Source organism: Harmonia axyridis, chromosome 2 (genome assembly GCF_914767665.1).
Source record: "Harmonia axyridis chromosome 2, icHarAxyr1.1, whole genome shotgun sequence".
Lineage (NCBI taxonomy): Eukaryota > Metazoa > Arthropoda > Insecta > Coleoptera > Coccinellidae > Harmonia > Harmonia axyridis.
Window position 1 is genome coordinate 7,485,596 of NC_059502.1, and position 21,594 is coordinate 7,507,189.

A 21,594-nucleotide genomic window follows, 5' to 3' on the forward strand; every position below is an offset into this window, starting at 1 on the left:
CGAAAAGTAAACATGTTTCGTATAAAAAATTGATATTTTTGAGGGGGAAGTCCACTTATGATACTACCGCTTCCATTTTCTTGACCATTGTGAGGGGGGTCAAGTTTTGAATTTTAAATTGAAAACTGTTTTTTTTTAACAGATCCGTATTCTAAAGCAAAAAATATTTTCCGGAATCATTGAATGTATTTTGCTAACGAATTTAATCCAGTTATTGTGATCCTGAATCTACTCTGAAATTTTCAAAAGTCTTTTTTGACCTCAAATTCTTCACTAGTGAATCCCACCTTATCATTCAAAACAAAAAACATTCGATACGCAAATTTTATATTCGAAAAAACTTCCATCTACATCCACAATGAACACAATTCAATACACGCAACGTCTACATCACTAACACCAAAATCAAGACGATCACACCATTAGTTTGGAGGAATCTCCTTCTCCATCCTAGTCAAAACGATGTTCCTGTCAGTATCAGTACCTGGTCCTGCAAACTCTCCAGTGCGCAGCCTGATCCTCATGTCCAAACACCTAACATCAGTCATAAGCGACTGACTCTTGTTCGCCAAATCCTTGTCGATGATCAGTTGCTGATCCTCCAACGCGTTGTATGTCGCCTTTGCGCAATTCAGCTTGCCGAAGATGTCCGCCAAGGTCTGCTTAAGCTGCATCACCTCATCCTTGAGCCCGTTTTCAGCCTCGTCCCTGGCCAGCTCAAACCCTGGCCTGTAAGACCTGTTTTCCAACCTGGTCTCTGCCAACTTCATCGCGTCTTCCTTGTCCTGGATGGAGTTCTCCAGGTTGATGATCTCCGCCTGGACCTTCTCCATCTCTTCACGCATCTTCTTCTGCTGCCACTCCAGCTCGTTCCTCGCCTTCTGGGTCTCGTAGATCCTCTTCCTCAGGGTGAAGTCGACTGTGTCTCTCTGGGCCCTCATGTCATTTCGTGACCTTTCTCTCACCACGAAGAGAGCCTCGCGCAGCTTGTAGGTGTCTTGGAGCTCGCTGTCTGCAAGTAGTTTGGTGTAGCGGGAGTGCTCCAACCAGGCTTCGTAGGGAATAGAGCTGAAAATGCGATAAGACTGTTAGTTTAATGCTATTTCTGGTTTGAATTTCATCTAAATAAACTGTAGTGACTCTATCTACTCAAGAGATGGCGTTCTGGGTTTCGCGACACACTTACTTCGGCCCCGACAGATTTATTGCAGCAGAGTGACCTCTCCACCATGGTGTGAGAGGGTGTGGCTTGGGTAGAGATCGCTGGATTGCCTAACTGTTGAGTTCACCAGCGATCTCGGGACGAAACACCGTATTCCCCTGGGAGAGGGGGCACCTAAACAAACTTGGCTCGAGAAAGACTCCCAAAAAACAAAATTGTTATAACTTTTTTCATGGAAAAAATACTGCAATATCTTCTAAAGAAAAAGTCCACCGCGGACAAATCGGGGCTGCGAGGTGGCCAGTTGAAGTCGTGTCTTTTGGATATCGGTTTTTAACCCAGAACTCGACAAGATGTTATCTTGTTGAAGACCTAAATATCTTGATAGAACGATGTTTGATATTTACACAGAAAACATCGCATTTAAATGCGTATGCAGTGGAACGCAAAGCATTTCTCCTTACACCTGTTCAGGGTACGGGAGTGTAAAAGTAAACAAGGCTGATGCATTTAATATTCGAAGAATTAAACATTATTTTGTATAAATTTGAAAAACATGTTATGTTATTATTGAATGGTTAATTACGATTGGAATCAGAATTTTATATTTCCAAGAGTTATTATTTAATTCTCTCGTAACAGTACTGATTATGCTGCATCTTTCAAACCACTTTATGTAGATAAAATTGAAATAAAATAGTTTCGCATTTCAATCAAGCAATGACGTTTTTCAAAGTTTATTATGATGGATTCATCTGTCTCATTATTGAATTAATTCTTGATTCTGATTTGTTTTCTTCTACGATTTCGTGATAATCACAATTCATCGAAGATATCATTTATTCATAAGACTCATCCTAACCAATTAAAAATATTAATTGTAAATTTGAGAGCATCTGAGAGAAAGGAAAATTATACAGTGCGGTGCAACGAAAACTTAACACCTCGATATTCCGGCTTCAAAATGAAAATGTGGAAGTCGGAAAATCAAGGTGATAAGTTTTTCTGTTGATCGGGCAACCATAGAAAATTCAAACAGAATATGGAAAAAAATGAGTACCATAGTAAGATGCATAGAAACCCTGGTGTGTGCACTGATTCGATTTTGTTTGAGACTTTTTGAGAAAGTCCATCTGTTGCTTTAGTGCATTGGTAACCAGAGTTCTGTAAGGTGGCTCTCTTCAGAATTGTTTCGAAACGAGTATTCTCTCACCTTTTAACGATTCTCAACGGATCAGTCTTGTGACTGATGTTTGCGCAATTCTTGTCCAGCGTCAGTTGGTCCTTGTCGATCTCCCTGGCTTCGGATTTGTCGTTCAGGTCCAGCTCAAGCTTGAACTTGACCTCTTGCAATTTGTTGATCTTTTCCCAAGCAGCCAGACATCGCTCCATCAGATGTTTCTTTACTGCTTCGACAACGCACAGTTCCTGAACATAAGGTGATTTCGAATGTTAATTACAGAGTCGAGAAGGCTATGTCGTTGAAAAAACGCTGACATTCTCCGTTGGCGGAATCCAGCATTGAGTGTTGATACACTCGTCAACAACTAAGAATGATCACGGTCACGAAAACAAAAACTTAATTATCAAAGATTCTGTACTATTCACGTCCATGTTTAAAAATTGAGCAATTTATCACAGGAATTTGGACAGAAATGAATAATCAACTATGATTTTGCCAACGTTTTGCCAAACAAAACTGCCCTCACACAGCATACACATAGAGAGGGACACAGATTTAACTTCGAAAATGTAACTATCCAAGATAGAGAACAACATTACTTTAGGCGTCTTTTAAGTGAAATGATATACATAAGAAGAAACAAGAGTGTGAATTATAGAGAGGATACAAATAACTTGAGTACTGTTTATGACTACATGATATCCAGGATAACGGTACCTAATGGATAGCAATTTCGTGTTTGTCGCCAGATTGATGTTCGCCTCTTGTGTTTGTGTTTGTTTTTATTTTTGTGCTGTGTATTTGCTGGTTCGAATAGTTGAATAAGCCGAGGCTAAATTTGAAAATAATATGTTTCAATGATACATCGCACCAGAACATATATATGTAGTTCCGATTTTTGTTTTTAATCTATTAACTGACATACGTCGAAACCGTTTGTTTGTTCTTCACTTCGACTAACTATTTTAAATATAAATTTTATTAATTGTATGATGAGGTATGAAATCCAATGTTTAGTGTTTCTATTTATGATTAATAAATGCTTTATTTTCAGCCTTGAAAAAAGAACAAGTCGTTCCGAAACGTTGGCAAAATCATAGTTGATTATTATTTTCTGTCCAAATTCCTGTGATAAATTGCTCAATTAATTATGAAAATATTAAATTAATACTAATAATAATAATTATGGTGTACAACTTTGCTTCCTCCGTTTTGAAATAGATGGCTGTAGCGGTACGTGGTAGTCAAAATAAATAGACCGTAAATGTCATACAATAAGCTTTGGTATTTGTAAACATAACGCCATCGAAATATTAGTCGATTGGTGTCTGCATTCTAAAGTTATTCTCGATTAAACAGCTCTTTAGACCATATTCTCGTCATTTGTGGGAGGTTTTAATTTTCTGATTTAATATGAAGAAATCTGCGGCTGAGGCGCATCGAAAACTCTCAAATACCTATGGTGAGGCCGCTGTTAGTGAAAGAACGTGCCGAATGTGGTTCCAACGATTCAAGAACGGCGATTTTGACGTCGAAGACCAGCACGGCAGTGGAAGATAGAAGGTTGTCGCGGATGCAGAATTGGAGGCATTACTTGATCAAGTCACGTGTCAAACGCAACAAGAATTGGCAGGATCATCAGGAGTGACGCAACAAGCCATTTCAAAACAACTGAAAGTCATGGAAATGATTCAGAAACAAGGAAATTGGGTGCCGTACGAGTTGAAGCCGAGAGATGCTGAACAGCGTTTGTTTTCTTGTGAACAGCTGTTTGCAAGGCAAATACGGAAGGAATTTCTGCATCGCATTGAGACTGGATACGAAATATGGGTTCATTACGATAATCACAAGCGCAGAAATTCATGGGGATATTCCGGCCATGCTTCCACGTCGATCGCCAAATCCAATATTCACAGTCATGCTCAGTATTTGGTGTGATCAGCTCGGAGCAGTGTATTATGAGTTGTTAAAACCGACTGAAACAATCACAGGCGATCGTTATCGAATGCAATTAATGCATATGGCCGAGCATTGAAAGACAAACGGTCGCAATACAACTAGATACATGATAATAGTTATTTATAATACAAGTGCAGAAGGCATTGATATTCTTCCACGAGTTCAAAATTCAAAAACGAGCCACGAAGTGGCGAGTTTTGGAATGAACGAGTGGTAGAATGAGCCTTCTGTACGAGTATTATTCTCTAATTCATTGCATTTTCATTGAAATTAATGAAATATTTCCATAAATATATTTTAGTGATTTTTGAATTGAAAAATGTTGGTTGGCAGAACTGATTTCTTTAAGGCAAATTGATGAATTGACAGATAAAGCCGTGGCGGAAAGTTCGGAGTACCAACATAGAATAATAAAATATAACCATGAAAACTGTGCGTTTCTGATATATTCTCGCACGGTTTTGTTCTACAAGATGTGGAAGAATGAACGGAATAACCACAGAATTAGAGAAAGTGATTTTACAGCATGACAATGCTCGACCCCATGTTGCGAAAGTGGTGAAGACATACTTGGAAACATTGAAATAGAAAGTCCTACCCCACTCGCCGTATTCTTCAGACGTTGCTCCCTCAGACTATCACTTGTTTCGATCAATTGCACCCGGCATGGCTGACCAGCACCTCCGGTCTTATGAAGAAGTAAAAAAGTTCAATTCGTAGATCGCTTCGAAAGATGGCCTGTTTTTTCAACGCGGGATTCGTCCGCTGCCCGAAAGATGGGAGAAAGTAGTGGCCAGCGATGGACAATACTTTGAATCATAAATGTAGAACCAGTTTTTTACAATAAAGCCTCGAATTTCGTAAAAAACGACAGAAGCAAAGTTGTACGCCTATGTAAAATAACAAAATTGAACATTTTCCAACCGGCAATTTTTCGAAACGTCATTCATTCAATTCCGTATCATCTCGTTTATTTTCGACCAGTTTATCTGTTGGCACCACATCTATGGCGCCTTTAATTGGAGTGCAACACGACCTCATCAATCATCAAATAATTATTTCGATCTGACCGAACTGCGATTTCCAATACCTACCTAAAGAATACGATAAATGCCATTCCAGATGAATCATTGATGTTCGGATGTGAAATTGATATATCTCCGTTTTTCATCAATGAAGCTCAGATTAGATTGAGCGATACCTGTCAGAATTTCGATTTCCGTCTTGGCGATTAGATACTTGCGTTTTGAATAACAACTTTTAGCCTTCTGAGCGAATATCATTTCGACACAATATCAGCATTTGAAGATGATGTCCGACTGGTAACACTAAACTATCGAAAGAAAACACCTGGATACTTGAATATTCTTGTAGTACGCTCGAAGTTTGATTATGCTGGTTTCGAACGGTTTCCCAATAAGAGGTTACAATTTGAATAGCTGACAGCTGTCACTTTTGACATTTGACAAGTAAAACTACGCCGTTACAGAAAATGGAACGATACACGCTTCAAAAATAGTGGAAATTTTCCAGTCACAGTTGGCAAAACTAAAGCACTTTATAGTGAAACTAAACTTTTTTATGGAAGCTCCTTTTCAAGGTTGTACACGTGTAGCGATTTTACAACTTTTCGATACCATTTTCGTAGTACGATTTGTCTTTCGCTTCAAAATAGGCCTCAGTTTCGGCGAATAAATTCACTAACAGGTAAATTGAAAAGGCCCTGGTATATCATAGTAAAACACATTTTTTTGGCAAAATTCGATTTTATTATTCAACATAGTTGCCTTCGAGGGCGATACAACGATTATAGCGATCTTCCAACTTTTCGATACCATTTTTGGAATACGATTTGTCTTTCGCTTCAAAATAGGCCTCAGTTTCGGCGATTACTTCTTCATTGGCGCTAAATTTCTTTCCAGCGAGCATTCTTTTGAGGTCTGGGAACAGGAAAAAGTCGCTGGGTGCCAGATCTGGCGAATACGGTGGATGCAGAAGCAACTCGAAGCCCAATTCATGCAATTTTGCCATTGTTTTCATTGATTTGTGACACCGCGCTTTGTCCTGATGAAACAGCATCTTTTTTTTTCTTCGAATGGGGCCGTTTTTCAACGACTTCATCCTTTAAACGATCCAATAACGCTATATAATAATCGCTGTTGATGGTCTGGCCCTTTTGGAGGTAATCTATGAATATTATACCTTGTACATCCAAGAATACTGATGCCATAACCTTGCCAGCAGACTGTTGTGTTTTTCTTCGCTTTGGATTCGGTTCATCGTGTGCAGTCCACTCAGCTGACTGTCGATTGGACTCCAGAGTGAAATAATGGAGCCATGTTTCATCCATTGTCACATATAGATGCAAAAATTCAGGTTTATTGCATTAAAAAGCTTCATACACTGCTCAGAATCATTAACAGGTTGTTGGTTTTGATCGATTGTGAGCTCGCGCGGCACCCATTTTGCACACAGCTTTTTCATGTATAAATATTCGTGAATGATATGATGTACACGTTCAGATGATATCTTCACAATGTCTGCTATCTCGATCAACTTCACTTTACGGTCATTCAAAATTATTTCGTGAACTTTTTTGATTTTTTCGTCGGTGACGGCCTCTTTTGAGCGTCCACTGCGTTCAACGTCTTCGGTACTCATTTCATCACGTTCAAACTTAGCATACCGATCAATGATGTTTGATTTTCCTAGTGCAGACCCCGGAAACTCTTCATCAAGCCAAGATTTTGCTTCAACTGTATTTTTTCCCTTCAAAAAGCAATATTTTATCAGCACACGAAATTTTTTTTTTCCATCTTTTTTCAAATAACAAAAGTAGCTACACTCACAACGCAATATCTCACAAACTAATGGTCGGATTGCCATCAAATTTTGACACGTATCGTTTGAAGGTTGATACTAACTAAAAATTATATGGATTTAATACTAGCACCGCCATCTGTGCATCAGACCGGAGACTTTTCAATTGGCCTAATAAGTTAAACGTAGTGTAAGCTATGTTTCTTGTTTTCAATCATACCAATTCGCAATAAAGTAATAAATAGTTTCTACGAATGAATGTTTTCCAATGGGAAATTGAGTTTCATTCCTGATGATTACATAATATGTACATATTTACGTTATTAGAAACGTATCATTCTTCATATATCCGAAGCTGCCTACTTACCGTGAACATGAATGATTAGCAAAAATATTTACAGCTTCGACAGTTCTCAGAATCCATCTAGTTGAATCCAGGTTATTACTTCGTGAAAAACAATTACTCTGAGGAAATTCCCTATGAAGGGAAATCATGTCAATCAAGTTTCTAATGTCCATCATCAATAACATTATAATATTGATATGTAATAGATAATTACAGTATGAAATGAATAATCTCCATAAAGAGATGACTCCGATCATGAGAGACTTATTGCACAAGGCAATGTCAAAGCCTTTTTGAGAGCTGCTTTCCCGCATAGAGCTCTATATATTTCATTGCAATGTCAGCGATTTTCAAATTTTGAACCAGGAGTGGTATGAAAATATCACTGATCACGAATCTATGGTCGAATTCAATTCTAGCCTTCCGTATTAGGGATATGGTAATATGGATGCTAGATTTCCGCCATTTAGCAGCAGGTTAGGATTTGTGAGTAAGAGTCTCATACTATTCTATCTTTTATAAGGGGTATGGTTTGTATATCTTCTTGGTTACTTTGGTTAGTACCTAAGTAGGTGGTCTGTAGATACACATATTTCAAATTCCTGAAAGATTGGTGACTATTTCCTGAAACTCCGGTTATCTGTTATCAAAGCAACAGCACTTTTATTCTAGTAGAGTTCGGCAACTACTCCTAATCGTCTTGTCATTTGTCGTTTCATTTTTCAGATAGTTAATTGTTTATGAACATTTTCCAAGGCATCTGATACTCAAGACTTTATCATTTTAATTATGAAACAAAAACCCTTCAGAACAATTAAGAGCTTTTAGCTTTTAGTGTTTTTTTCGAGGTATATAACTTTAACTTGGCATTACTGTTCAAGATGGCGACCGATTTAACAGTTGTCAAGTGATTTATTCTCAGTTTGGTTTGGCAATTCATCATGAATAGACTCACGCCTGAACAACGCTTGCAAATAGAGCTATTTCATTTCGAAAATAATGGCTCTGTGCGGAATACGTATCGCGCACTACGTCCATTTTATTTTGTTTAGCGATGAAGCGCACTTATGGTTGAAAGGCTACGTCAACAAACAAAACTGCCGCATTTGGAGTGAAGCTAATCCTCAAGTGTATGTCGAAACACCGTTACATCAAGAAAAACGGACTGTTTGGTGCGCTTTATGGGCTGGTGGAATCATTGGTCCGTACTTCTTCAAAAACGATGATGGCCAGAACGTTACAGTCAATGGTGATCGGTATAGAGCCATGATTACTGACTTTTTCATTCCTGAATTGAACAACCATGATGTCCAGGAGCTGTGGTTCCAACAAGACGGCGCAACATGTCACAAAGGTCGTGACACAATCGATTTATTGAAAGACACGTTTGGTGACCGCCTAATTTCACGTTTTGGACCTGTGAATTGGCCTCCAAGATCTTGTGATTTAACACCGCTAGACTACTTTTTGTGGGGCTATGTAAAGTCATTGGTCTATGCGGATCAGCCACAAACTCTTGACCATTTGCAAGACAACATTCGCCGTGTTTTTGCCGATATACGGCCACAAATGTTGGAAAAAGTCATCGAAAATTGGACGTCCAGATTGGACTACATCCGAGCCAGTCGTGGCGGTCATATGCCAGAAATCATATTTAGAATGTAATGCCACAAGATTATCTTGCGGATAAATAAAATTCATGTCAATCGAATAATCCATCGTTGTTTTATTGCAATTTAAAGTTCTATAGCTCTAAAAAAACCAACCTTTTATATACAAAGTATGTTACTTGAAATATAGGAAACCGCATGTAACTGCACTGAAACTTTCGGCGATATACGGACCATACCCGAGGTAGTTTGTCCTTGGGGATTCCCCCTGCTTTAAAAAAATTCTCAATGAATTATTTCGTGAGATGAAGGAAATAATATGTCATTGCGTGATATTTGTACTAGTTTCTCAAATATTCACGTGAAAAAAAAACTTGAATGATTTAAATCTACATCACATTCGAGGACTTTCCAGATTGAGTGTGCTATTTGGCTCCAGCTAATTATACACGTATTTATACCTTGAGCGAAGGGTTATCTGGGAATCCCCTCGAGAGAACGCATATTTTTATGCATACCACTCGAAGCTAATTAGTCAGAGAATCGGCAATATGCTCGTTACATGTCGTTAATCGTTAAAAGAGTAGAACAAGTTTTTCGGATCATAATAGTGGATCGTCCAATATAGGATTGAATAAGATTTCAATTTGTTTTCTTTTTTTTTCTTATTTATGCTGGATTGCTGGAATTAGGCGTTATAATTTATTCATCTCCGGTCGAGTCAACAGGAGGTGCCTAATTAAAGTTTTCCGGTTTTCACGGTGGTGATATTCGTATAACCTTTCGACTAATTGTTCAGCAATCTCTGCTAATTTTGATGCTTCCGAAACTACCGAAAGAGGAAGTTTTTTAGCCACTTTTTGGATTATTGTTTGTTGTTTGTTTCATATCACTAGAATATGAAACGAGGGTCACAGTGGAATTTTTTTCACTAAATAAACATTATACACTGTGTCCGTAGAGTTAGTATGGAACAAATTCATTTTTAGCTAAACAGACCATTTTAAGAAATAATCCCGAAACACGTCAAATTTCGATTTTAATTTACCGTATTTTAAAATAATAATCTAATATACAGGGTGCATTACTTTCGAGTAATGACGTCACCGTCATTTTTTTTTAATGGAACCCCCATTTTATCTCAATTTTCGGATTACTCTAGCTGAGCTGATTCCAAAAATGTATCACATGTTGATTCCAATTGGTACAGGGTGGACAAAAATATGATAGTTTTGTGTGTGCTCATAAACTAACGCGTAACATGCTTTATTAGTTAAATTAACAATATTATTAAAAATACTTATTGTCTAGCGGCAATTGGTTCGAATGTAACACCCTGTAGTTTGTTACATTTTTAGATTGATAAAAATGAGCTGTTTCCAAACATGTTTGGTGTTGTGGTCTAGCAGACAGAATATGAAGGAAATTATTTCTTATTTTTATACATTTTTATTAATCTGAAAATGTAACAAACTACAATGTGTAACGTTCAAACTAATTGCCGCTAGATAATAAGTATTTTTGATAATATTGATAATTTAACTAATAAATAATGTTACGCGTCACTTTATGAGCACACACAAAACTATTGTATTTTTGTCCACCCTGTACCAATTGGAATTAACAAGTGATACATTTTTTGAATCAGCTCAGCTAGAGTAATCGGAAAATTGAGACAAAATGGGGGTGTTCCATTTAAAAAAAATGACGGTGACGTAATTACTCGAAAGTAAGTCACCCTGTATATTAGATTATTATTTTAAAATGCGGTAAATTGAAATAAAAAATCGACGTGTGTCAGGATTATTTCTTAAAATGGTCTGTTTAGCAAAAAATGAATTTGTTCCATACTTTACGGACACAGTGTAGATCACTATCTATAATGTTTATTTAGTTTCATAGCAATTAGCAATCCAGCGAAACCAACAAAGTGGTTTTTCAGCGATAAAACTTTGACATTTCTCGAATTCAAGTATCATTTCGTCTCTTGGAAATTAAGTCACTATGAAGCGTTTTTCGGGAGCGAATCGCGCGTTGTGCGTACCCCAATATTCGAAGTTTTTTTTCACTCAATGCGCCAAGAAATTCTCTCATTCGGAAATGGGTGAGATTCTATCGAAACAGCCTTGCAAATTTCTATAAGCACTTTTGTTCGAAAGTTATCTTGTTCATGGCCGGACGGACAGAACCGAATTTGAGGACGGATTCGTCATCAGTCAGCCGAACGTCATCGCTTGGGACCATCCCCTGGTCAAAATTCGAAAAGTTCAGACATTGTGACGAAATGATAGAGCGGTCTCTTCCCAGTTTGCTACTACTCAGTCCAACTTACCTTCTTCAGTTCGGTATCAGCGTCGTCGTACGTCAACTCAGCACCAAGCCTGTTGTCTCTCATCGAGATGCACTCTGCGACCACACCAAGAGGTATCCCCAGAGCGTCTATCTCTCTCTCGGTAGAGAACTTCTCGTCCTTAAGGGCGTCGATTTCGGTATTGACGCGGTCCAGACATCCTTGCAGCATGTCACGCCATCTATCTAGCTCGGTTACCTAAGAAAAAAAAAGTTCATAATTATCGAACCAAGAGCAGCTGGAAACCTCGTTAGATCGAATATCGCAGATAAGAGAGAAGGGAAGAGGTGATCCACATGGTTCGGGGCTTGGACCAATCTTGTTTCTCATACACATCAGAGCTCTACTTAAAGGCTGTAGTAACCAAAGTTTTGTCCACGGAATTCTATCTGAGACTAAAAACCGACTTGCAAAATGATTCGTAAACAACAATTCAGAAGATCAGGTGAATTTCTTAGTAGAGCTAGCCCTTCCCCTTCACATTTAAATTGTTCTCTTATAGGAGTAATTTGAATAATCCTGTAGAAGCTGATCAATGAGGTATAGTAGCATAGAAAACATCTTATCAGATGCATCATGACATCAAGACTACCCCATTCAAGATAATGGTTGTCCAGGAATTAAACTAAGGGAACAAAATCCTTCAACTGCAATCTTGTAAAAGAGCGCTGAAGCTCACTTCCACGTCTCAGTTGCATGTGAAACATGCAGGAAAGCGTTTCGCGCCCAGAATCTAGGAATTCGGTGGAGAGCTCATCCAGAGAGATTATGGTTACAAGAGGATCCTGCAGTGCACACCACCAGTGAGTGGTTCATACGATATTATGCAGGAGATGTTTCCTGCATTTGTGGTCCAGGTTTTAGTTTCTGTAGGATTACCTCAAAGCTGAGGTTTTCAAACATCATCCAAGAATCTGGAACGACCTTAAGATGGCAATTGAGGAAAACATCGCCCAAATGACCTGAACCACTTTGAGGAAAGTCATACGAAATCTCTACGGACCAAGTAATTTCTAAAACAGCCTTAAAATTATTGTTTTTTTTAATATTTATTGATGAGCTAATTTGTTGTTGGAGATGGCCAATGCCTTCTGAAACTAGTGGAAGCCCTTATGAGTTTGCATGGTGTCGTCTGCTTCTAGATTTGATGACATCTTGGACGTATGGAACTTTTAGGTCAGCTTCTGATTGGTCATGTACCATGTTGCGTAGGCAATCATCTTCGATGTTTCAGACTGGCATCTCTGTATCTTGTATCAAAGATTTGATTGCACATCTTTCTGTTTCCTACGGTCAGATCGATTGATTTTTTCCAACCAACCAGATTATATCTCTTCAATTTCATTTGTTTCCTCTTCTGATGTCTTCCCAGGTAAGCCTGGTGGTCAAGTGAAAATATTTTGCTGTTGTAGCTTGGGGTGTTGCTGAGTTAATAAGTTGGCAATGTTTTTTCTTTAACGTGAATTTGCTTGTGTGAGTTAACTCTCATTTATCTTTATTTTCGACTTGTTCGTCTAGATCTGTATTTTCCTAAATTCCGCTAGACAAGATTTGCTGCAGTTGTAGGATCTTCATGTAATGTTAGAATTATTGTGTCATCAACAAATGTTCCTAATATTATTTTGGTGGACGTTGAAAGGTCTAAGGTGTACAGTAAATAGAGATCTAGCCCTAGGAAGCTTCCCTGTGGGACACTAGTTTGGACGGTATTATATCCAGATACTTTTTGCCCTACTCTTGAGACTTGAGTAAAAATGAACTCTCAGGGATGGTTTTATTGATGTTAATGTATTGATTCCACACTACCTTGACCAATGTGGAGCTTCCGGTAGTTCCACATTTATACGATGAGTAATCCTGAAGAGATTTAAATTTCTTCAGGATTACTTACCGCATACTTGAGCCACCTCGATCACAGCATGATGGAACTGGAAGATCTTTCCAGGATAATGCTAGGAAATTCTACTCACCCTGTCGGCCAAGCGGACGTTGTTGTGGTAGGTGTCCCAATCGGTCCTTATGCGTGTTTCGTTGCGCAGTTGTCGACTCTCGTGGCGTAAGTTGAAGGCCTCATCTCTTCGGGTATCGTTGGTCTGCTGGTTCTGCCACTGCTTCGCCTGCCAATCGGCCAATCCGATATGCTGTATGGGTTTCTCGAAAGTTACCACTGACATTGTAGGAACTGGAAGAAATTGTTAGAATCAGGTCGGTTCTCGTGAAAAATCTAGACCAATCGACACCGATTGTGCTCTTTTTGACACATATGGTTCAGTCCACCAACACCTATAGTTCCGTGTTTGACACCTTAGTTTGTATGTTTGACACAATTTTTTATATTTTAATTTTTTTTTATAAAGTTATAATTTGAACCCCTAACAAAGCGAACTGATCTGAAAATTAAGTCTTGGAACTGATCGATCATTCTAACGGGTGTTTTTTTCGAGGTATATAACTTTAAGTTGGCATTACTCTTCTAGATGGCGACCGATTTAACAGCTATCAAGTGATTTATTCTCAGTTTGGTTTGGCAATTCATTATAAATAGACTCACGCCTGAAAAACGCTTGCAAATAGTGCAATTTCATTTCGAAAATAATGGTTCTGTGCGGAATACGTATCGCGCACTACGTCCATTTTATTTTGTTTAGCGATGAAGCGCACTTCTGGTTGAATGGCTACGTCAACAAACAAAACTGCCGTATTTGGAGTGAAGCTAATCCTCAAGTGTATGTCGAAACACCGTTACATCCAGAAAAACTGACTGTTAGGTGCGCTTTATGGGCTGGTGGAATCATTGGTCCGTACTTCTTCAAAAACGATGATGGCCAGAACGTTACAGTCAATGATGATCGGTATAGAGCCATGATTACTTACTTTTTCATTCCTGAATTGAACAACCATGATGTCTAGGAGCTGTGGTTCCAACAAGACGGCGCAACATGTCACACAGCTCGTGGCACAATCGATTTATTGAAAGACACATTTGGTGACCGCCTAATTTCACGTTTTGGACCTGTGAATTGGCCTCCAAGATCTTGTGATTTAACACCGCTAGACTACTTTCTGTGGGGCTATGTAAAGTCATTGGTCTATGCGGATAAGCCACAAACCTTTGACCATTTGGAAGACAACATTCGCCGTGTTATTGCCGATATACGGCCACAAATGTTGGAAAAAGTCATCGAAAATTGGACGTCCAGATTGGACTACATCCGAGCCAGCCGTGGCGGTCATATGCCAGAAATCATATTTAAAATGTAATGCTACAAGATTATCTTTCGGATAAATAAAATTCATGTCAATCGAATAATCCATCGTTGTTTTATTGCAATTTAAAGTTCTATAGCTCTAAAAAAAAACACCCTTTATCATATTCTTCAAAACATTTTCTTGAATCATCTATGCAGTGGTGTTCCCTAATGATCACACACTGGATTCTTTATTTTATAATCTTCACCATTTTTCTTCTTGATATCAAAAACATAGCCTTCAAGCCTTCTTATATTTCTGTTAGTTTTTCTGTTGTTGTTTATTGATTTAAAGGGGTGGTTTCTGTTCAGCAGGAATTCCGAAAAATGATATCACACAAACCTTTTTGTTTTCGCATGGTATGAGAGGCACAAGTTTGGAAATTTCATTCTGAATTTCTTCCGACGAAATATGCAACACCTTTGATGATAAAATTTTGTTCTGACTGATTTGTAGAGACCAGCTGTTGAATAATCCATACAAGTAATCGACTCTTTCACTTGCTGAACATTCTATTCTGAATAGTTTTAATCATATCATCAATGAAAATATGCAATGTTCAGCGAATGTCAATGCAAAATTCCTTTAAATGGGGAAGTAAGATTCTTAAAATACTTCCAAACTTGTTCACCTTAAGGCTATGATAGCGGGTTTTAAAATAGAAGTAGAAACTATTTTAATCACCGATTAAACCCAATAAAATTTTGAACGTATCAAAGTAATCATTTATATTTACCTAGTCCAACATATGTGGTAACTACCTAGAACCCCATATTATCAAGGTGGTATTAATAATTATCATGCTATTGAAAAATAATTAATTTATGAAACTTACCTTATTCCACAGAATTCAGGAATAAAAGTGCAGAATTGTTGAAGACGAAATGAACTGAAATGAATTTATTGACAAAACTGTGACGTATCCAAGATATCGTTGTTATATCGATTCTATGTTTGAAAAGCCTAGAAAACAACTAATAAATGTGAATTTAGGAAATCTTTGATGGCTTTTCCTATTTGTTTTTTGAGCTCTCGTTCTCCAAACAGAGACTAATATAATGGTGGGTTTCATAAAACTTCAATCGTAGTGATTTGCTCGATCAAGCAATCGCCCAGAAGCGGCCAGCTTTGGCCAATAGGAGAGGAATTGAGCTAACTGATTTGGTCTATATTTTAGACATTTCTTTCTCTTACGATCTTCTACACCTCTTCTCTTCAGCTCTCTTGAAATTGTATCCTTGGAAAACCCGTGATAGTTTCCTCAATGACTTTCCAATTTTATTCTTGGCACTTTCGATTAACTGATTTGCTCTATGTCCAGTTAACAGTTCTTCTTCTCCTTTCCGATAGTTTTTTCCCTAAACTGAACTGTCATTTTGAATTTTTAGTATTGTTTCATGCAGTTGAATTTTGTGCCAAAAATTTTGAGATAATCGTTATCATCGAAATTCATTCCAATTAATTAATTCAAAAACTACTTAAAAATGATGAGGATTCACCTGCTTTCAAGGTTAGCTACTGATTCTGTTTTCACTCTACCTTTTTTTAATTAACTTAGAAATATAAATAATAATTATTGAATTCTAAAAGTTGTTTCTTAATTGTAAATGGAGACAAACATTCGTGCGCATAATTGAAGATTTTTTTGGTGATTATCATTTGACATTTTCAACTAATTAATTTCAATTAAAAAATAAGAAGGTTCTTGGATAACTATGACTGAATACTCTGTGAAGAGATTAGTATAATTATTCATCCGTAAATAATTATGTAACTATTTTGTTGGCATTAGATTAATAATGTTCGTGTGGTATTGACATAACATAAATCTTCGATATCAACAGATTAATAATTGTTACTATTTCTTCTGTTTCTCAATAACATCACACTAAGCATCTAAAATTATCTTCACTGGGTTGTTAATGGTCTTGGTTTTGTCATTTTTAATTAGGTACAATAAGAGAAAAATCAGTTTACGTTTTGGAATGTATAGAATAAAACTATTACACATTTATATTATTATAACAGTGTATTATTTTTAATGTGAATTAATAAAATAAAATGCACAAAAATATATTTAATACAAAAGTATCAATAACAGCATTAAATGAACAACTTTATAATATATAAATCACAAGGAATTAAGAGGATTGATGAAACATCTTTTCACAAACTTTTATCATCTTAAATGATTCAATGATAATTCAAATACATACATACAACTTATTACCAGTTTATTAATACAAAGTTTTGGATCTTTTGAATATTGCCTTATTTCATTATTGAATCAGGCATTTCTTTGACTTGAGTGATATTATTGAAGAGTTTTTATTTTAGCTTAACCATATTTTTGTAGTTTTTGAACATCCCCAAAAAATATAAGAATTTGGAGAAGGTTTATTCAGAAATACAATGATGTTCATTTCATATTTTAATTCAAAATATTGCACCAATATCGAAGAAAAAAAAATTTTCTGTTCGCGAATACGTTTTTTGAAAATAAAAGATAGTTCAGTGGATAAAGGACATTAACAACAGTGTTTAGTTACAGAATCTGAATATTCAGAAATATTCAGAAGAGTAACAGATTACAGAGTTATGAAGAAGATGAAAGGCTATGTTAAACCAGCCTTGAATTGAAAGAGTACACCAAAAAAACTTTAATACTAAATTTCCCAGTACTTATATCCAGTAACATTGTCCCTTCTTCCAAGCTCTTCAATTTTAACTCTGCAAAATGGACTCACGAAAAACAAAATGAAATACATAAGTACTATTATGATGCAGTAGTCTGCAGCACCAAGGCTGGACAATTATTAATATTATAAGAAAAACATGCTCTGATATAGAAATGGTATTAGCTTTACCTATAACTTCTTTTCCTTATCAAGTGACTAGCGTGCAGAGTTAAAGAAAATTACATTGATAACTTTTTGATATTTTAATTTTGGAGCGGTGTAAATTTTTTTAGTTTCAAGGTACAAGGTTACAATATCACTCTGATAATACACTGTTCATCATCATAAATAATGTTATTATTGTGATTTGCAATATAAAATGTCAACCTATGCTACAATAACTCTTCCAAGTTTAGTCTTCGATGCAGTTGTTAGGTTTAATCGAATAACTCCCTCTTACTGTGGATTTTAAGGACATAGTAGGTAATACATATGAAGTAATCAAACCATAAAAGAATTAATTTTACATCAGATTTGACTATTTCATGAATATTTGAAATTTAATCCAACAATACCAAGTACAAATATGGATTTCTGTTTTCATTTTCATTTTGGACTGTTGCTACCTTTTTGGCAAGAGCATTCTGTATGGTTCTGTCCTGAAACTGTGTCGTATGTTATAACACCTCTGTTCCTACGTTGAAAGGTAAGTTCCACTTCGACTTGTCTTACGAAAGTGCATTTTTTAGGGTATTGGCAGCAACCTGAAGATTCACACCGATGAAGTATAGTTGAAGATGGATAAATTGTCTGAAAAAAAGAGATATATTTATCAGTTACCTACTACTTAAAGAGACAAATGGTATAGCAGTTTGAAATCCAGAACAATCATGAGAAAAATTTGTATCGTGAAAAGTTGTCTAAGTGGACGCAAAAAAATTGATGTTAACAAAATATGATTTCTCTGTCCTAATACTAATAACTGACTTATTCTGAATAATATACAAAAGTGCTAGCACATAAGAATTTTTTGTGATATGGAGATTAAAATGAGTTTTTTTATATTTTATATAACTTTAAATTTAAATCGCCTACCACAAGGAAGAAAGAATAAGTATGCGTAATGACAGAATATGGAAATATTCTATTAGTATATGAGGTAAAAAATGATTTGTTTCGCGTATTATTTCAGTAAGCAATGCTTATTTGAGGAAAATGCTTAGTTTTAAACAACCTTTGCACAAAGGAAAGGAACAAAATGTACTGGGTGTTTCACGTAAGCGGGTCACTAGATTTTATGGCTTATCATTCAAGCAAAATTGAAAAGTGACCCATCAATATGATAGTATTTTTCAAGGGCTATCCAAATATATTATTGAAAAACTATCAAACCAAGGCATGGAAAGTTATTGAGAATTTTTTTTTGCAAATTTGACAGGTTTTCAGTATAAGATGGTCTATGGACAATTTCTCACCATTTGTTTCGTCATCTGAACTTCCGGCTTTCAAGAAAACGAACATTTTTTTCTGCAAAATATACTTCATAATATTTTTTCATATTTTCTGAATGCTCAACCGATTCTGAATCCGAATATGTAGATAAAGTGGTAGTTTTATATTTTTTTCAAGCTATTCCATTCAAAACCAACCTGAGGAAATTCAGATTCCATATTCGGAAAATATATCCATGTTGTCCATGGTTCTATAAATATAACCTTTCATCACAAAAAAGTAGGACTACAATAAACACCCTGTATCCCAAAAACAGAGCGTTTGCGGGCGCTCGATTATAGGATTTCTTCTACTTTTGTACAGGGTGTTTCACATAAGCGGGTCACTGGATTTTGTGGCCTATTCTTTAAGCAAAATTAAAGAAATTACACATTAATATGATAGTATTTTTCACGGGCTATCCAAATATGTTATTGGAAAAACTATCGAACAAAGGCATGGAAAGTTATTGGGGAAAAACCGTTTTTCCAAAAAATTTGGTTTTCAAAATAAGATGGTCTATGGACAATTTCTCACCATTCATTTGAACTTTCAAGTAAACGAACATTCTCTTCTGCAAATTATACTTCATAATATTTTTCCATATATTCTTAATGCTCAATCGATTCTGAGATATGTAGATAAAGTGGTTTTATATTTATTTCAAGCTAATCCATTCAAAATCAACCTGAGGAAATTCTGATTTCATATTCGGAAAATATATCTATGTTGTCTATGGTTGTATAAAATATTTGATTGCCAAATTTTCAAGTTTTCAATCTCGATTATAATAGGAGCCACTATCGTGGTTAGAGAAGAAGAACGAGAGAGATTATAATCGAAGCTTTATATTTTAGCTTTTATTATAATCGAGAAGGAAAACTACAACATTTGACAATCAAATATTCATTAAACCACAGACACATGAATATATTTTCCAACTATGAAATCTGAATTTCCTCAGGTTGATTTTGAATGGAATTGCTTGAAATAAATATAGAACTACCACTATATTTACAGATTCGGAATCAATTAAGAATTCAGAAAATATGGGAAAATATTATGAAATATATTTTGCAAGAAAAAATCTTCTATTTTCTTGAAAACCGGAAATTTGAAAAAGAATTTACTTTTGGAAAAACGGTTTTTCCTCAATAACTTTCCATGCCTTAGATTGATAGTTTTTTCCGATAAGCCCCAAAATCCAAAGACCCGCTTGCGTGAAACACCCTGTACATGGAACAAATAAAAGCATAGTTGTTGATTCGACTCAATTTTGAGGAAAATTTGAATTTAAATATTAGAAGGGGTCAAAAAAAGGTTGAATCTGTGGAAAGTAAAACAAAATACCACCAATACAAACCAAAAAGTGAATCAAGATATGAAAGTGAAATAAAAACTGAAAGATGGCGAAAAGGATGGTCTTTGTAATAAACTGAGCGTAAACACATGTTTTTTTCACCCTGTTTGCATAAGCTACCAAAATTTTTTGGAGGACCTTTCGGGACTTTGTTTTAATACTGAAAAATTTATCTTCAATTTGGGGTAGAAACAACTGAAATCAATGAAAAATTACAAAAGTTCTTGGACAACGAATTTCAGCAATATTTAGGTATCTGAGTTTTTTGTGTGTAGAAATTTGACGAAATTGACTTCGAAATCGTCATCAGTCAATCGAAAACACAGATATTGTGATGAAATGCGATCTGTGTATGTTTCCGTATATTTTCAAAAATGTACTTACTTCTCTTCCATTTCTCGACACTCCTAAGTCCTCCACTAAATCCACACTCCTCGGTTGAGGATGTTTACAAGGAAATTGCTCCACCCTTTGGAGGTGCTCCTTCGCTTCTATCTCCATATCTTCAGTGCTTCTCGCATCACTAAAAACAAACACAAACATCGCCGAAACCAGAAGACTAGCTGCAATCTTGACCATTGTGTTCGATTCGTCTTACACTCGCTACTAAACGATTTGCTTTATCTTGATAGATGATCCTGCTGCAGCTCGATAACGGAGACACAAGACTGCTCGGAGAGTTGAAGTCGATTACAGCAGGAGCCTGTCTTACGCACTAGTTATCAAGAAGGGAGCTATCTATTTAGTGTGGTGGGCAGTCTCGTAAAAAATTTACTATTCTCACGTGATTGGACAGTCGCAACATGGACCCTGTTGTGGTTGGCTAATCCAGGGCCTTCCATTCCTGCATTAATATTTTAATTAATGCAGGAAATATTCTAATTTAATTAATTACAAGAAATAATTTTCCGTTGATGTAATCTGACAAAGATTTTCCTTTAATTCGTCAGCATATTGACGTCAATGTTGAATCAGGAGGAGAAGAACAGATTTTTCCCTAAATGTGGTCTTGCTCGCAATGGTAAAACTTATAAAATTATTGGGACAAAAGCATAATGAAAAATTTGATAGTTCATTATTCACAAAGTATATGTTTTTCCGATAGAGATAATGCTCAGACTAATAAACATAGATAGGGGGAGCATATGTCATTTTCAGTAGGCAAATTTTGTCCCCAACATGAACTATCAAATTTGACAAGAAGCGCGCGGAAATGAAAACATATTAGTAATACGATATTTCACTCAATTCGCGAGTTTCTCCTCAAAGAACGCATCTCTTATGTCCTATAGTGAATCAACGTTTCATATTAACTCAAAAAATATATGGAAATAAATACCTAAATATATCAAAAATTCAGAAAACAAACTTCAAGCGCGCCAAACG

General features: G+C 36.2%; 2 protein-coding genes across 2 annotated transcripts; both read right to left on the reverse strand.

The window, feature by feature from the left end:
• Positions 1–310: 310 nt before the first annotated feature.
• Positions 311–15,666, reverse strand: LOC123673606 (tektin-2). Its single transcript, XM_045608189.1, has 5 exons — positions 15,515–15,666; positions 13,401–13,612; positions 11,413–11,628; positions 2,376–2,590; positions 311–1,068 (listed from the first exon to the last, which is right to left on the reverse strand). Exons 2-5 carry the CDS (start codon positions 13,602–13,604, stop codon positions 423–425), a joined length of 1,281 nt encoding a protein of 426 aa, XP_045464145.1. The 5' UTR covers positions 13,605–13,612; positions 15,515–15,666; the 3' UTR covers positions 311–422.
• Positions 15,667–16,303: 637 nt separating this feature from the next.
• On the reverse strand, positions 16,304–20,940 carry LOC123673194. The gene is made up of 2 exons (XM_045607649.1): positions 20,593–20,940; positions 16,304–18,167 (listed from the first exon to the last, which is right to left on the reverse strand). The coding sequence occupies exons 1-2, from the start codon at positions 20,785–20,787 to the stop codon at positions 17,964–17,966; spliced, it is 399 nt and encodes a 132-aa protein (XP_045463605.1). The 5' UTR covers positions 20,788–20,940; the 3' UTR covers positions 16,304–17,963.
• Between the last annotated feature and the right edge of the window lie 654 nt (positions 20,941–21,594).

Excerpts from the sequence above, each read along its gene's own strand:
- LOC123673194 (XM_045607649.1), bottom strand. The coding sequence starts at position 20,787 with ATGGTCAAGATTGCAGCTAGTCTTCTGGTTTCGGCGATGTTTGTGTTT. Across the intron at positions 18,168-20,592 it reads TGTCGAGAAATGGAAGAGAA|ACAATTTATCCATCTTCAAC; the intron begins GTAAGTACATTT and ends TCTTTTTTTCAG.
- LOC123673606 (XM_045608189.1), bottom strand. The coding sequence starts at position 13,604 with ATGTCAGTGGTAACTTTCGAGAAACCCATACAGCATATCGGATTGGCC. Across the intron at positions 11,629-13,400 it reads ACGTCCGCTTGGCCGACAGG|GTAACCGAGCTAGATAGATG; the intron begins GTGAGTAGAATT and ends TTTTTTTCTTAG. Across the intron at positions 1,069-2,375 it reads CCGTTGAGAATCGTTAAAAG|CTCTATTCCCTACGAAGCCT; the intron begins GTGAGAGAATAC and ends TCGCATTTTCAG.